Source organism: Ursus maritimus, unplaced genomic scaffold (genome assembly GCF_017311325.1).
Source record: "Ursus maritimus isolate PB19 unplaced genomic scaffold, ASM1731132v1 scaffold_14, whole genome shotgun sequence".
Classification (NCBI taxonomy): Eukaryota; Metazoa; Chordata; class Mammalia; order Carnivora; family Ursidae; genus Ursus; species Ursus maritimus.
The window spans coordinates 57,726,049-57,741,407 of NW_024423786.1; the positions used below are offsets into that span (position 1 = coordinate 57,726,049).

At 56.4% G+C, this 15,359-nt stretch overlaps 1 protein-coding gene across 1 annotated transcript; it reads left to right on the forward strand.

The window, feature by feature from the left end:
* Nucleotides 1-118: 118 nt before the first annotated feature.
* On the forward strand, nt 119-12,127 carry THEG (theg spermatid protein). Its single transcript, XM_008711334.1, has 9 exons — nt 119-426; nt 1,476-1,592; nt 1,867-1,938; nt 2,427-2,488; nt 3,395-3,464; nt 4,704-4,821; nt 7,964-8,123; nt 11,867-12,011; nt 12,046-12,127. Exons 1-9 carry the CDS (start codon nt 119-121, stop codon nt 12,125-12,127), a joined length of 1,134 nt encoding a protein of 377 aa, XP_008709556.1.
* Nucleotides 12,128-15,359: the final 3,232 nt, after the last annotated feature.

Below are 15,359 nucleotides of genomic sequence, written 5' to 3' on the forward strand. Positions count from 1 at the left end.
CTGGGAGTGGAATGTGGGCGCCCAGAATGCGGTTGGGCCATTCTCCTGTCGCCGGGTGACCACAGACACACTTGGGTGTTTGGGGAGCAAGGCTGCAGGACTGCGGAGGGCCCAGTGCATGGGGGACCAGTGGCAAAGTTCGCCCCTCAACCACCGCAGCTCGGAGGCCGGAGGCAGGCCAGATGGGGGCCGGGACAATGAGGTCCTGGGCATGGGCATGCAGGGCATGGTGTCCAGAAGCCGAAGGACCACGGACACCGGGCACCCACATGACGGGGAGCTGAGATTTGAAGACCAAGAAGAGGAGACCCTCCCAGAGGAGGTGACTGGGGAAGAAGTCCCCAGCCCCCGGAACCCCGAGGTGGCCCTCGAGCAGCTGGACAGGGTTCTGGAGAAAGATGCGGAGGAGGGCGTCTCTGAGATGAGGTGGGCCTGCCCAGCTGGGGTGGGGGCAGTGAAGGGAGAGCAGCAGCCCCACCCCGGCCCCGGGGGTGGCCCCGTGTGCCCTTGCCGGGGCTGGGGTGCCCTGAGTGTGAGCTGTGCGGGACGGGAGGGGGGCCCCTCAGTGGCCTCTGAGGCAAACATGGCTCCGTCCAGGGGGCTGGGGTTTAGGATTGGAAACCTTACAAAAGCACTGATTTGGGGAGCTGGACAGACAGGGTTCGGATGCCAGAGTTGGGAGGTCAGGAGCAGAGGCCCCCAGTCAGAGAGGAGGAGAAATAGGGAGAACCTCCCAGCTCAAAGCTGAAACGATTTCAAGTACCTCAACCCCCCAGAAACGTTTGAGACGGCCTGGACTCCGCTGGGCTCAAGTGGTAACCGCGTTTGTGGGGAGTGATTTGTGGCAGGTTGTGAACTCCTGGAAAGAAGCAGGCCTGCGGGACTCCGAGCTCGGTTTCTCTGCGGGAACCCTGGTCCCTCCCGCCTGCCCTGCCCTGGGTCGCGCTCTGGGTTCATCCAGGCCCAGTTCCGGCGGAAGAGCCTCTCCCTTTGGCCCCTCCCCCGACACTGCAGATGGACCCCCCAACCCCCACTCTCACAGAGCCTGTGCCCCCCCCCCCCACACACACGTGGTGTGGCAGGTGGGGGCCAGCGACATGTGCTGTGGGAGAAAGAGCGCAGGCCAGGTCGGGGGCCTCGGGGAGGGCATTTGGGCCAGGGGCGGCACCCAGCGAGGGAACAGGCAGGTGTCTCAGCCCCAGACACCCTATTCCTCCCAGCCTCTGGGCTTCCGGGGGCCTGGCACACAGTTGGCACTTAATACCTGCTCATGAGATTTGGTTGGCTTTAGTCATCTCAGCAACCTGGCGCGTCGGGAGCAGGGCTTCCCCACTTTGCAGAGGGCAGCACCGGAGTGGCCCAGCCGTTCGGAGCCTGGACTTCCCTCGGGGTCTGCCCTGCCAGACGCCGCCCCCAGAGAGGTCCCTTCTCACTGGGCAGGGCCCTGACCCACTCAGCGCCTGCCTCTCCCACAGCCGGCTGTCCATCACCCAGAGGTTCCCCAGCTTCTCCTCAGTCAGAGGGAGGAAGAGGAGGAGGAGGGTCTTTGAGCTGGCCAAGCCCAAGACCAACTGGCAAGTCTTGAAAGACAGGTGAGGCCTGCGGGCGGCCTCGCGGGAGGCGGGGGTGGGGCCCAGGAGGAGGAGGGCAGCTCTGGGTGGTCTGCCTGTGCAGCCCCCTGCCGCTGGGCTCCCTCGTCCCATCTGTCACCCACACGATGACCTGGGGGCAGGTACGGGGGAGGCGAGGAGTCAGGGTTCCAGAGGTGGGACTGGGGTGGCTTCCGGTGACGGTGAAGGACAGAGAGGCCTTTGAGCAAGTGGGGCCACAGAGCAAAGTCAGGGGCTCGGGCCTGTCTCATCGCAGGCTGGGGTGCTGCTGTGAGGGCTATGCCTGGGTGTCCCCGCGCAGGAGGAGCTTGGAGTTCTGTGTCTACTGGTAAGTCCCAGGGTGCCCCTCCATCTCCTGCCATGGGGGGCATGCTCCAGGGGACCCCTCCTTCTCACCATGGGCAAGGATGGGGAGAAAGGGCCCTGTGATGGGGCCTTCCTCAGCCCCAGGGCCGTTCCCAGCTCCTCCCTGGTGCTCTGGATGCCAGTCCGCCAGCTGAGAAGTGGGTCCGCTCCCATGATGGCGCCCTGGGTCCTGCTCTTAGCTGTGCCTTTTTTTTTCCAGCTCCCCCTTCTCTGAACATCAGCGCTGCTCGGAGTCATCTACATTTCCTCACACGCCTCTCTGACCTACCCCGCTCCACGTTCTCTCAACGGGTCTCTCCTTCCTCCTTCCTCCAGCTACCCCGCCCCTGCCTCGCTGTCTCCCTCCTGTGCGTGTCTGTGTTCGTAAGGTGCCCTGAGTTCTGTTTCAGAGCAGGCCCAGGAACCTGTGCCCCAGCTTCCTTGACCCTGAGCCACGCTCGTGTATTCCAGGCCGTCTGTGTACTGGACAGAGAGGTTTCTCGAAGACACCACCCTTACCATCACAGTGCCAGGTGGGTGGAGCCCACCCCCCACCTCCACTTCTCCATCAGGGGTCACCTCGCTCAGGGGTGGGCCGGAGGTGGCCCCTTCCCAACTCTGGTGCCTGGCTACCCTGTCTGACATGCTGCCCCTGGCCTCCAGGGTCAGGAGTGGGTCACCCCCATTCCCCTCCGACCTGTGCCCCAGATCCAGCTGGGGTCTCCCCAGCCCTAACCTCACCAGAATTCCGTACTGCCGCTCCCCCAGCCCCCACCTCCCAGTTAGCTCATCTCTGGCCTCTGTCTCCTGAGGAGCCAGAAATGCAGGAAGCTGGTCTTGGTGTGAGGGGTGTGGGGCAAACTCCCCAGGGGAACTCCCCGTTTGCACTGCAGCCAAAATGGGGGTTAGTATTAAATTTATTGAAAGTCTCTTTGCCTTCCCTTCTGCAACGGTTTCTACACTTTTTGAGAGCAGTGGATCCCTTCAAATAAAACATTTCAAGAAATCTTTTACTGGAGGGAAGTAATAGGGCAGGATCTCTGTTGGGGGTTTTAGAATCTTCCTCAGAGTGGACACTAAGGCCCTGTAAACCCTAGGCGTGTACTGACCGCAGACCAAAATCCACTTTCCCAACCAGTGGGCTGTTGGAGTCACACTGATGTCTGTTGAGGAACTGAGGGGCCTGAGCTCCCATTCCAGCCCTGCTGCTGCCATCCTGTGTGCCCTGAGTAAGGGGCTTCAGGCCCCCGAGGCCATTGTCCCCAGGACGGGGATAACGAAAGTCACTCCCCTGCAAGGTATCTGGCTCTCGACTCTCCAGGCCCTTAGTGCCTCACGTTGTGCCTCTCACTCTAGCTAGTGGAACCCTAAACTAAGCAAGAAGGAAACCCCTGAGGGTGGGCAGGGTTTCAGCTGGGGCTGTTTCCTATTTTGCATAGAGGTGTCCCGCCGAGTGGAGGAACTGGCTCGACCTAAAAGGTTCTACTGGGAGTATTACAGCAACAACAGGTAAAGGAAGGAGCGCTGGGCAGGCACGCTGAAGGCAGAGTTGGCGGAGGACCTCGCCCTTCCCTGGACAGTGTGGCGCGGGGAGAGCCCAGGTCCTGGGAGTAGATGACCTGACTTCAAACTGGGTGGGACTGCTCCCCAGCAGGATGCCCGCGGGCAGGCACTTGACCCTGTGAGCCACAGCTCTCCACCTGCGGGATGGGTGCAGGTGGAGAGCATTCTCAAAAGGTGGACTCCGCACAGGGCCTGACCTAGCAAGCGCTCAGTAAGTGTTACTTATCACCGCTACGGATTTCGTTCGCGCCAAACGCTAGCAATCCTAAGACATTATTGCACGTACAACTTTTAACACAATACCTTCTTCTTACCACTTGGAACTTTCGTGCTGGTTAAAAGTGATCTTTAGAGTTATTTAGACACAGATTTTAATGACCTATTTTTATGCACATAGAAGGGAAAATAACAACTGAAATAAATTAGCTAAACTGTGTCTGAAAGTTTTGAATCACCTTTTAACTCAGAGATGTTGACAGGTTTCTACACACTGTGCTTATGCCTGTCTTTGTGACGGCCACTTTTTCATTTTAATGTTGAATCGTCGTGGAATCTGAAGATAATTTAAACTGCAATTAGACTTAACATCTGTAGATCCGAGAATGCATATAACTCAGCTGAGGCCGTCTCAGTGCCAACAAACAGCCCGGAGTGCACGCAGGCGAGGATGGCCAGGGAGCTTCTGACGTTTGGCTGACAGCATCTATAAGCTGCATTCCAACCTCAGAGATGAGGAAATAGGGACCGTCTGCCTCAGATCAATGAAACGTAGCCTTCTTTCCGGGGCAGAGACAGACCTGACATCTGACTTCAGGAGATGCGGTCCCACACCCTTTTATTCCTTGTGTCCAATGCTGACCCCAGCCCCAACGACAGGGGTGTGGGCGAGAGGCCCTGGGAGCCACTGTCACCACAGAGGGGGACAGGGAAGCTGTCGGGAGGATGGCCATTGCACGCTGAGCTGGGATGACCTTGGGAGAGGGTAGCTCTGCCTTGAAAACACTCAGGGGCTTTCTTTCAGGGATTCTTTCTGAATCCCTTCCTGGAGGTGTTTTCAAAACGCTCCACCGTCCCAGGCTGTCCCTTATCCCTGGACTCAGAGACAGGCTGAGAGAACATGACACACGCAGGAGACAGAGACGCGCCCCAGGCTGAGGAGCTGTGTCAACTGTGGCTGTCCCCTAGGACCACCCCCATCTGGCCTGTTCCTCGGTCTTCCCTGGAATACCAAGCTTCGAGTCGCCTGAGGGAGCTGGCTGCCCCGAGGGTCCGGAACAACATCTGGAGCATAAACATGTCTGAGGTAGGTGCTTGCTGTCCTCTGGCTCTGCGCGGGGCCAGGTCGGAGGGCACAGACCCCGGGGCGGGCCGCACATGACCGCTCGGTGGCCCCAGCAGGATTCACTGGTGTCGTCTGCTCAGGATGGAGCTGGGTTTTCCTCTCAGCACCGCCCTGAAGCCGCTCAGGGACCCCCCCTTCCCTGCCCATTTCAGAGGTCGCGAAACGGTTCAGTTCCCCACTCGGGCCCGACACGGCCTCTGGCGACCACGTCATGTCCCCGTTCCCACGCCTTCCCCTTCTCCTGCGCACCGCGTGAAGGGAACGAGCCCTGCAGCCCAGCAAATGTATCTGAAGTCTCGAACACCTTACCAGCTTGTGCCTTCTGAGCCCTGGGTCATGTGTTGTCACATGGGGGGACCCGCCAGCCCCGGAAGGACCTCTGAGCTGTTTCCAGGTTTTTGGCTATAACAGAGAAAGCAGCCGTGAAGCTGGCATCTCACTGTGGTTTTAATCGGCACTAAGTGTGTTGATGGGGTTTTTCAGACCGTTGTTTTCCAGAACCCCCACTTCCGATTTTTTTAAAGTAAATCCAGGCATCAGACCATTTCTCTTCTAACTACTTCAGTATGCATTTCTAACTGACACCCGTAATAACAATGATCCACTAAAACATTAAACAATAACACCTTAACGTCCAAATACGCAGTCTGTGTTCACTTTCCCCAGTTGTCCCCCCAAAAGCCTTTTTGGCTAATTTGGTTAAACGGGGACCCTAAGGAGGGCGCTGTCCTCTCGGCCTGTCCCGCCTCTTACCTGAGACGCACCTGCTGTTTTCTGGGCTGCCTGCCTTGCTTTTGGCAGCTCAAGCCTGCCCTGATGCCTCCTCCCTTCTGTGCGCCAAACCCTTGCGTGGTTCCCAGTCCCCGGGAAACTCCAGACTCCCAAGCTGAGAACCGAAGGCTTAGCGAGACTCGGTGCTTCCTGACCCCTCCTCCTCCATGCACGTGCTTTGTTGGGCTACATGCGGGACCGTCGACGAGACTCTAGGCCTTTGGCCACGCAGGGACTGCTACCTGGAACACCTCTCCCCTCTCTGTCTAGCCCCCTTGTTCTCAAGAACCCTCCTCTCCTTGCCCGACCTTTCTGTTCCCAGCCAGTCTGGTGGGAGCCCCACTTCCAGCCTCCAGTGTCCCTGCATGTTGCTTTGCTCCTTCGCAGCCCCAGCACAGTTTCTGGATGGACTGTTGGTTCTTCCACCAGCCTGGGAGCAACCCAAGGACAGGGACCGCACCTTCTTGCTTTTTGTGGCCGCATTCCTCAGCTTGTCTTACCCTGGGCAAGGCACAGAGTGGCAATCGGTATTAGTCTCAGGCACGGACAGGTGAATGTCCACCTGCCCGCCCAGCCCTCCAGGCAGGACTGACATCAGGGGGGACATGAGCCTGAGCTGTGTCTGTCATGGGGAAAGAAAGGAGGAGGGGAGACGAAGGGAGAAGGAGGGAGGAAATGGAGGGTTGAGTGGGACATAACATGATAAACACCAACATGTCTGATAAAAGTAGCACTTATGATTTTTAGGGAAGACAATTTTAAGAGGAAAGGGACTCAAATTTCTGACTGACCCCTGGAGGTCATTTCAGCCAACCCCTGCTTCCAAGAAGGTTCCCGCTAAAACTACCGTGCCGAGGGCTTTCCTGGGGCACGAAATGTTGCAAATACACCGGCACCCACCACGAGCACTGGACCTACTCCAACATTTTGACAGATTGATTCCGACCTCCCCCTCCTCCTTAAGGAATAAAACGTTTCAACAATTATCCTGGCTTCCTCCCTCCCTCTCCAGAGGCAGCAGGATGGCCAGCTCATCTTGCCCTTGTCACAGCCCCAGACGTTCAGAACGTGACTTTGCCCACCCCACTTCCTCGGCAGGCAGCCTGCCCACGTGAGGGAGCCAGCTGGAGGGCAGACGGGTCAAGGCAAGGAGGGGGACAGGGCGTATGCTCAAGAGGACACAGCCTGGGAAGACTGGGTCTTGAGTGCACTTTTTTGGGGGGTCGGGAGACGATGATTAGTGGCTAACAGAGCTCCGTCGAGGGGCTGCCTTTGAGTAGGCTGACCCAATATCAAAGTAGACGGTTTTGGTAGTGCCTGGATCCTTTGGAGAACGCTAAGAAGTCATCCACGGAGCAAGTGGGTCAAGTTTCTCGGTGAGATGTCTGTCAGGGCTCTCCCTCCCCCCTAGAGACAGCCAGCGAGAGAGGGAACACAAGCAGGGGGAGTGGGAGAGGAAGAAGCAGGCTCATAGCGGAGGAGCCTGATGTGGGGCTCGATCCCATAATGCCAGGATCACGCCCTGAGCCGAAGGCAGACGCTTAACCGCTGTGCCACCCAGGCGCCCCCATTGCCATCATTTTAAACTTTATTATTATCTAGACCCATCAGCTACAGTCATAGCATTCTGTGTTTTTAACACACATACATGGCGTGTTAACTTTCTTGCTTTTGCCTCAATACTTGCTTTCTCGAACATGGCATATGATATATACAGAACGAACATTTTACCTACTGGGTTGCATGCTACCGGACGGATATACGTGATTGATTTACCCAGCCCCCGACTGATGGACAGCCTGGTTGCTCCCAAGTGTCTGACTACCACCGCCATCATTTCCTTGCGCCCCAGGGCAGGGGTTTCTCTCTGTGGTGGTCTTCAAGTGTCCACATGCTCCACTTGAGAAGGACAAATGCTTTCCCAAGTGTTTCTACTAATTTACTCTCCTACCTGCCATGTATGAGGATTTCTCTCCTCCCATGTTCCTCCCAGGGCTTGATAATTTTTTCAGACTTTTTCGGTTTTGCCAAATTTGTTGGCACGGAGTGATATTTTGCTGTTTTTATTTGTATTTCCCTGGTCAACAGAGGATTATTGATCCTTTAGGTTTACTCTCCTGTATGATTAGCCCAGTCCCCTATTGTTTTTTGGGTTATTGATTTAGAAGAACTCTTTATATATGATAGCTACTAATCCTTTGCTGAACTCATTGCAAACTGACTTCTTCCCAGTGAGTCCTGCATCTCTTACTGTTGCTTATGGGGTCTTTCTGATCCAGGGGCCTTTGAGGAATCATGGACTGTTGTACTCTTCCCCTATAATTGTTTCCAGGTGTCCCAGGTATCCAGGGCAGCCCAGATGGCCATCCCCAGCCCAAGGATCCTACGGCTGGCAAAGCCCAGGGTCCCAGCCACCCGGTTGGAAGAGTGGGACCCTATGCCAAAGCCCAAGCCATATGTGTCAGACTACAATCGCCTCCTTCACTTGGCCAGTAAGTAGTTCCACTGAGGCGTCGCTCCTTATTAGGCTCTTGTGTCCTTCCCCGTGGGCCACAGGCCATGGGGTGGGGTACAGTCAAAAGACCTGGGCTCCAGGTCTGCTTCCTCCAGATTCACGCTTCTCTCTTCCTTCATCTTCTCCTGAAACTGCAGACTAGGTGTCCAAACACCTGTGCGTCATTCATAGCACAGCCCACTCAGGCTGTCCTGGGAGTTGGCAGAGGGGGCCATTCCCCAGGAGAAGAACTGAAAGGGGTTGTGGCCCAAGTGGGTCTCCTGGCAAGGGCGCACAGGTGCAGGAGAGCAAGGTGGGGTGCGGGGCCAGGCACCAACCCTAGTGCCGAGCTGAGGTCTGAGGGCTGCTTGAAAATGGCATCGACCTGATTCTTGCCCTTTCCTTTATTTTTGATTTTTATTTTTTTTTTAAGATTTTATTTATTTATTTGACAGAGAGAGACAGCCAGCGAGAGAGGGAACACAAGCAGGGGAAGTGGGAGAGGAAGAAGCAGGCTGCTAGTGGAGGAGCCTGATGTGGGGCTCGATCCCATAACGCCGGGATCACGCCCTGAGCTGAAGGCAGACGCTTAACCACTGCGCTACCCAGGCGCCCCCTTGCCCTTTCCTTTAAAGCAAATGAGACCATGACAAAAGTAACACACATGAATTGTAGAGAATCGGATGGTGCAGGAGGGCATAAGGAAGGAGGAACCCTACCATCCAGAGATAATGAGTTTGGGGTACGCGCACATGGTATACACACAGAACCACAAAGTTGTGGGGCCACGTGTCTATGTGTGCCAGGGCACACCCTTCTAGACACTCTCCTGGCCTGGCATTCCCGTCGTGCCCTCCACGTCCGAGGCACAAAGGACTCCTGTGGGCTGGGCCTTCTGAGCACGCCCACAGCTGTCCCGTACCCCTCCCCTCACACCCCCTCTGAGGCCCATCATCCATCTCTGGACCAGAGCTGTAGCCTCTGACCGAACCTGGGCACTGCCCTCACCTATCTCCACGTGGCCGTCAGAGGCACCTTGCTAAACTCAACTCGGATTCTGGCCTTCTCTGCTCATGACCCTCCCAGGGCTCCCGCCTCTCTTAGTGTGGCCCACGGGACCTTGTGGTCTGTCCTCTGGCCTCCTTGACCTGCCTCCATTCTGCTTGGACCTCCCCACTGGCCCTTCCCACGGCCTGGAATGCACCCCCCAGACACCGGCTCACTCCTCTGCCCCCTTGGTGAGGCCCATCAGTGCCCTATTTCACTCCACAAGCTGTGACCAGCTCTGGGCACCTGTGAACCCCTGTCACTTCTTGCTCTTTCCCCACAACACCTGTCACCTGCTATCATGCCTTACCATGCATTTCTGTGTCTCTTTATCATGTGTGTCTGTTACATGCGAGGCCCGAAGTGTCAGAGGCACTTAACAACCAGAGAGCCTGACTGGCCGTTTTGGCTCACTCTGTTCTATCAGTTTGCAGGGTTCCTATTTCCTATTTCCTTTCTTTTTTTTTTTTGGTTATTGATTTAGGGCAGCTCTTTATATAAGCTGATCACTAATGCTTTGCTGAACACATTGCAAAATAACCTCTTCCCAGTCTGTCTCTCTTCGTTTAACTGTGGTTGGGGCGCCTTCTGTTTGTTGATTCACTCATTCGTCTGTTCCCTTAATACCCCTTCAATGGACGGCTAAGCAGAAGGAAGCGCGTGCGTACGTGTGCGCGTCTGCGTTGGGCCATCGCGTCTCTCACACGTGGGATACAGACATACGTGCAGTTGCGTGTACGTGCATGTGTGCCTCAGATGCGCACAGACACAGACACGCGTGAACTGTGCCCGTCACGGTGGTACGAGGTCGTCTTGTTCGCACAGCGGACTCGTGTCCACCTGTGGTCGTGACCGGCGCACTCAGGAGAGAAATGACACGCGTGGGGCTGTGCAGGGGAGAGTCCGCGGCTGCTTGCTGCTCCGCGTGTGTCCACCGTGTGCTGGGTGGCAGGGGACCGTCACCACTCCACCGTCAAGGTTCCACTGACAGAGTTTTGTTTCGTTTTGTTTTTTAATCTATTTGAGAGAGAGAGGGAATCCCAGCACACTCTGCTGTGAGTGTGGAGCCCCAGACAGGGCTTGGTCTCGCAACCCTGAGATCACGACCCAAGCCTAAACGAAGAGTCAGACGCTTAACGGACCGTGCCCCCCCGCCCCCAGGCGCCCTGTCATTGGCAGAGTTTTAAAGCCTGGATGTCACGATGGTGGGAGTGCTCCTGAATTCTCAGAGGAATTCGAAGAAGCCTGGGTCTGGGCATGGTCCTCCTGTCCCCGAGGGGCCACCCTTCTGCCTGGCCCCTTCCCTTTGGGTGCATCACCTCACAGCTCTGTCCAGCCCCAGTGGTGTCCCCTGCCCCAGGCCCCACGTGGATGGGTGCCTGCCTGGTGGGAGGGACCTTGTTTCCCTTTCCCCAGGGTCTCTCCACTGAGGGCTTGCCTGCTGAGAAGGTGGTCGGCCCTTTTCCATTTGCAAAGGGGGCTTGGAAAGAAGACTGTAGCATCCCTCCATCCCTAGGGTCCTGAAGCTCCCAGAGATGAAGGCTAAGGCAGTGACCACTGGTGACCACCCTCTTCTAGTCCCCAGACAGGCCGTGTGCTGCAGCGGAATGGGATGGTGGGGGAGGAGAGGAGGGGCAGACCAGCATGTGAGGCCTGGGGTGCCAGGAGGTGAGAAGAGGGAGCCTGGCTGAGCCACAGGCCTCTGTTCCTGATAGTAGTCAGTCCGCAACAACAGCCACTGGCCCTGTGTGGCTATTTCAATGACATTAAAACCAATCAACCGGTTGATCTAAATGAGTTAATCAATTTCATTACAATTAAATCAAATAAAATTCCAGCCCATATCAGGCACTCTGGTCACACATGGCTGGTGGGAGCCACGCCACCCAGTACGGAAAGCCAGAGCCCAGAGGGGCTGGGACAGCCTCGGCCAGGAAGCTGGTGCCGAGTCCCGAAGCAGCCTGGGAGCTGCCCCTCGGTGCACTGACAGGGCGTGCAGCACCAGCTGGGGAGAGGAGATGCCCCACACCTGTCCCCGCGCCCCTTCCCCACTGCAGCATTCAGCGGGGAGGGGATGAGGGGAAGGGGCCAGTCAGGCACCCTCCTCACCTTTGACCGCTAGGCTGGCCCCTCTGCGTCCCCTGTCTGGGACCCGTGGCCATTTGAAATAGTTTTTCTTTACAATTCACCCTTTTAAAGTGTACAGTATTCCGCAATAAAAAAACAAAGTGTACAATTTAATAGTTTTTAGTACAGTCGGTTGTGTACCCATCACCACAATCAACTTTAGAATTTCATCTCCCTAAAGAGAAACCCCAATTTCATTCTCCATTAGTTATCACTCCCCACCCCCTCTCCAGCCCCCGGCCCCCGCGAGCCCACTGCCCGTCCGTGGAGGAACCTGTTCTGGACGTGTCACACACGTGGACTCACACACCGTGGGGCTGTCTGTGTCTGGTTCCCTCCCTGAGCGTCGTGGGCTCGGGGTCCGTCCCTGGGGCAGCGCAGGTGGGCGCCGCGCTCCTGCTCGCGGCCGAGGGACGCTCCGGTGCGTGGATGGGCCATGTTGTGTGTATCCATTCTTCCGTCGGTGGGCAGCCCGTTGACTTGGGAGTTTTGACCTCCACAAGCCTGAGTGGCCACACGTCTGAGGCGCCAGTGCCTGACTCGGTCCCCCTCTTCCGCTCTCTCCAGCACCCAAGGCCCAGTCGAACCAGTGTGTTCCTGACCGAGATCCGCGCTGGGAGGTGCTGGACGTCACCAAGAAGGCAGTGGCCAGTCCCCGGATCGTCTCCCTGGCCAAGCCCAAAGTGCGCAAGGACCTCAATGAGGGCTACGACCCCTACCATATTTCCCCAGCGTCCCTGGTTGCTCAGGCATCCCCTCGGCTGTACGAGCTCGCCACCCCCAAGAACATCACCAAAAAAGTGTGAGCGACCCGGGCCTGGCCTCTGAGATCCCATTCCCAGTAAACACCCAAGTGCATCGTAACCATGTGTGTGGTTGGCTCTGAGTGTTTTGGCCTGAAGGCGGGAGGGCAGGCTGGATGGCCAAATGGAGGAAGAGGAGGAAAATAATAATATGTATGTTTGCATCCAACCTGCAATGTGTATGGCCCTGTTATTTTTCAAATCACTGTCTCCTGCCCTCTCCTGCTTCTCGGATGCCCGACTTCCGCCTCCCTCAACTCCAGAACTTTCCTTCTGAGTCTTCTGTGCCCACACTTGCTTATCCAACTACATCCTGGGTGTCTCCGTACACGTCAAACTCAGTGACCTCCATACTAAAACCAGCTGATGCCTACTGTATGACTTCTTGATCTTTACAGTGAACCAGGGAAGGGGGGCTGTAATTGTGCCCATTTATGGAGGTGGACACTGAGGCTCAAAGGGGTTGGGAAAGACTCACAGCCTCATCCAAGTCTCCCGGGGCTGCTGCCACAGATGACCTCTCACACCGATTCTCTGACAGTTCTGGGGTCGGAAGTCCTAAAACCCAGGCGCGGGCAGGGCTGGTCCTCCCGGGGCCGCAGGGAGACCCAGCTCCTGCCTCTTCCTGGCCCGCCGCCCCCCCCCTCCATCCTCACTGCCAGCAGCGCGGGGTCTGCCCGTCTCTGGGCCTCCCGCCCTCTGCCTCCCTCTCATGAGGACCTCGTGAGGATGCCGGGCCCCCCGGAAACCTAGGGTCAACCCCCTTCAGGGCCTTGACAAGGTCCCCTCTGCCATGTGAGGCGACACGTCCCAGCTCCTGGTACAATAACGTGGGCATCTTTGAGAGCTGTTAGTCAGCTGACCGCAGAATCCCTCCACAAGGGTTCCCCCAGGCCCGCCAAGAGAATCCAAAAGTGTTACCAGACTCTAAGTTATTTAAAGACATTAATTCATTCAGTAACTTAAAGAATACTTATTGAATACTTATAGGGGCAGAACCAGACAGGTGTTCAGAAGTGAAAAGCTAAAAAAAAAAACCCACCCACATCCTCTTGATACAATGATACAAACCGACAGATAATTGACATTCAGGAAACTGGGCTCCTAGCGTAGAGCCTGTGGGGATTGTTGCATAAACGTTTCTTTAAAAAAAAAATCTATTTTATTTTTAGGTAATCTCTACACCGAATGTGGGGCTTGAACTCACGACCCAGAGATCAAGAGTCCCAGCCAGGCACCGTGCATAAATGTGTCTCCAAGAGGGCAGGGAGATGATGAGAGAGTACTTGTTGGGTGAGAGGATGGAAGCGTTTGTGAGGAGCAACGGGACTGGCCAACCAGGACTCAAACCCCTATTGATGTTGTCAGTTCCCATCTCGAATCCAGCAGATTGGATTGTGGGGTCAGCTGAATAAGGCCCCAGAGATGTCCTGGAATCTGTGACCATGTTGTTTCATTTGGCAAAAAGGACTTTGTGAATGAGACGAAAGACCTTGAGATAAGGGGTTTGTCCTTTAACACCCCGGTGGGTGCAGTACAATTACAGGTCCTCATGAGGGAGGGAAATGTGACTCCAGAAAAAGAAGGTCCAATGACACCACCACATGATGTCATGCTTCGACTTGGGCGGAGGGATGCCGGTCCGAAAGGGAACACGTCCTCCCCTTCGGGCCCTGGTGGGCACCTTGAGTCCTGCCCAGGGGATACCAGTGTGTGTGGTTTTTATGGGTGGATTCTGTGGTAAGTTGTTGCGGCAGCAAGAGGAGGTTGGTCCGCACGAGCGATCCTCAAGACCGACCCCTCACACGAGGCAGAGTAGGAAGACCGTCCGTGGTGGCCGCACAGCTGGCTGCCACCAGCCAACGAGGACGGTGGCACTGCCAACCTTAGGGACCTTCAAAACAAGACAAAACGAAAGCTTCAAAAGTTTTGTTTTCTTTTAAGATTTATTTTTAAGTCATCTGCACACTCAGAGCGGGGCCGGAACGCCAAGGTCAAGAGCCACGCTCTTCCGACTGAGCCAGTGGGCGCCCCAAAGCTCTACATGAAGGGAATGTCCAAAGCGAGGTGCGCTCTCCCGGCGAAGACCCCTCGTGTTCTAGCGCTTTCATTCAAGCAGAGAGCACACGAGCTGCCCTCCACTGTATCTTCACAAAATGAAACTCAACTAGGCTCCGGTTAAGTTCTTATCTCGAGATTTAAGGCATTGACGAAGAGCCATGCGTGTTGCCTACCGTGCGTGTTTTCTTGTCGAGACAGAAAGTGCAGACAGCAAGATTTCCACGTTGTCCGGTACAGTTTCAGGAGCACGGCGCACAGTCGAGAGAGACAACAGTTTCGTCTGCCGCCCAAATTCCCCGGTGCTGCTCTGCTGTCAGCCGGTTCCCCCATGCCCACTCCTCTGTTCTCTGTCCCCACAGTTTGGAATTTTCTAGAATGCTGGTAAACCGGGAAGGTGTGTACTGGTGGAAGACAGTGCCGTGTGACCGACTGCCTTTGTCTTCGTTCCCTCCTTTAGAGCACGTGCGTGGGGCGTGCCCTGAGAGTGCCCCGAGTTTGGCTTATCTACATCTCGGGACAAACTTTCGGTTGTGGTCAGCATTCTGCTGCACTTTAAAACTGCCTGACTTCTTTTGTTTCTTCTTTAAATCTTTCAAACTAGGACCCGCCTTGTGTCAGAGGTTATGCCCTCAGGAAGCAGACTTTGAGACCAAGATTAGGGGCAGGAGGGTGTCTGGGGCCCTTGCACTGGCCAGGCAGTGAAGGAGGAAGGGCTGGACAGAGGGATGGTGGGCCTCCGTGATGACGGTCTCAGCTGACCCTACGGGGGCGTCTGGAGCCCCGAGTGGTCCCCTCTTGGCCACACGTGCCGGCTTTATGTATCTGCACGGACGAGTCCCTGGGTGTGGGGAGCCCCTGTGAAGGAGGGGGACACCCTCTGGCTGAAGGCAGGGCCCGGGAGACACTCAGCTTAGAGCCGTCAGCCACCATCACCCCGGGCAGCTGGGAGAAGCGCCGCCTGCACGTGTGTGGGGCTTGGGTGGTGCGCCTACCAGGTCCACCCAGAACCGCTCAGCTCCATGTGGTATGTTCTGGAAACATTTCACCCAGGATTGTGTTGGGCCTCTTTTTCTGAGGGAAAACTTGCAAGATGTAGATTAGCGGGGTGAGCTGCGACCTGCAGACCCACCTCAAGCCGCGGCTGAAACTTGTCACCCCCCCCCCCCCCCCCCCCCCCCCCCCCCCCCCCCCCTCCC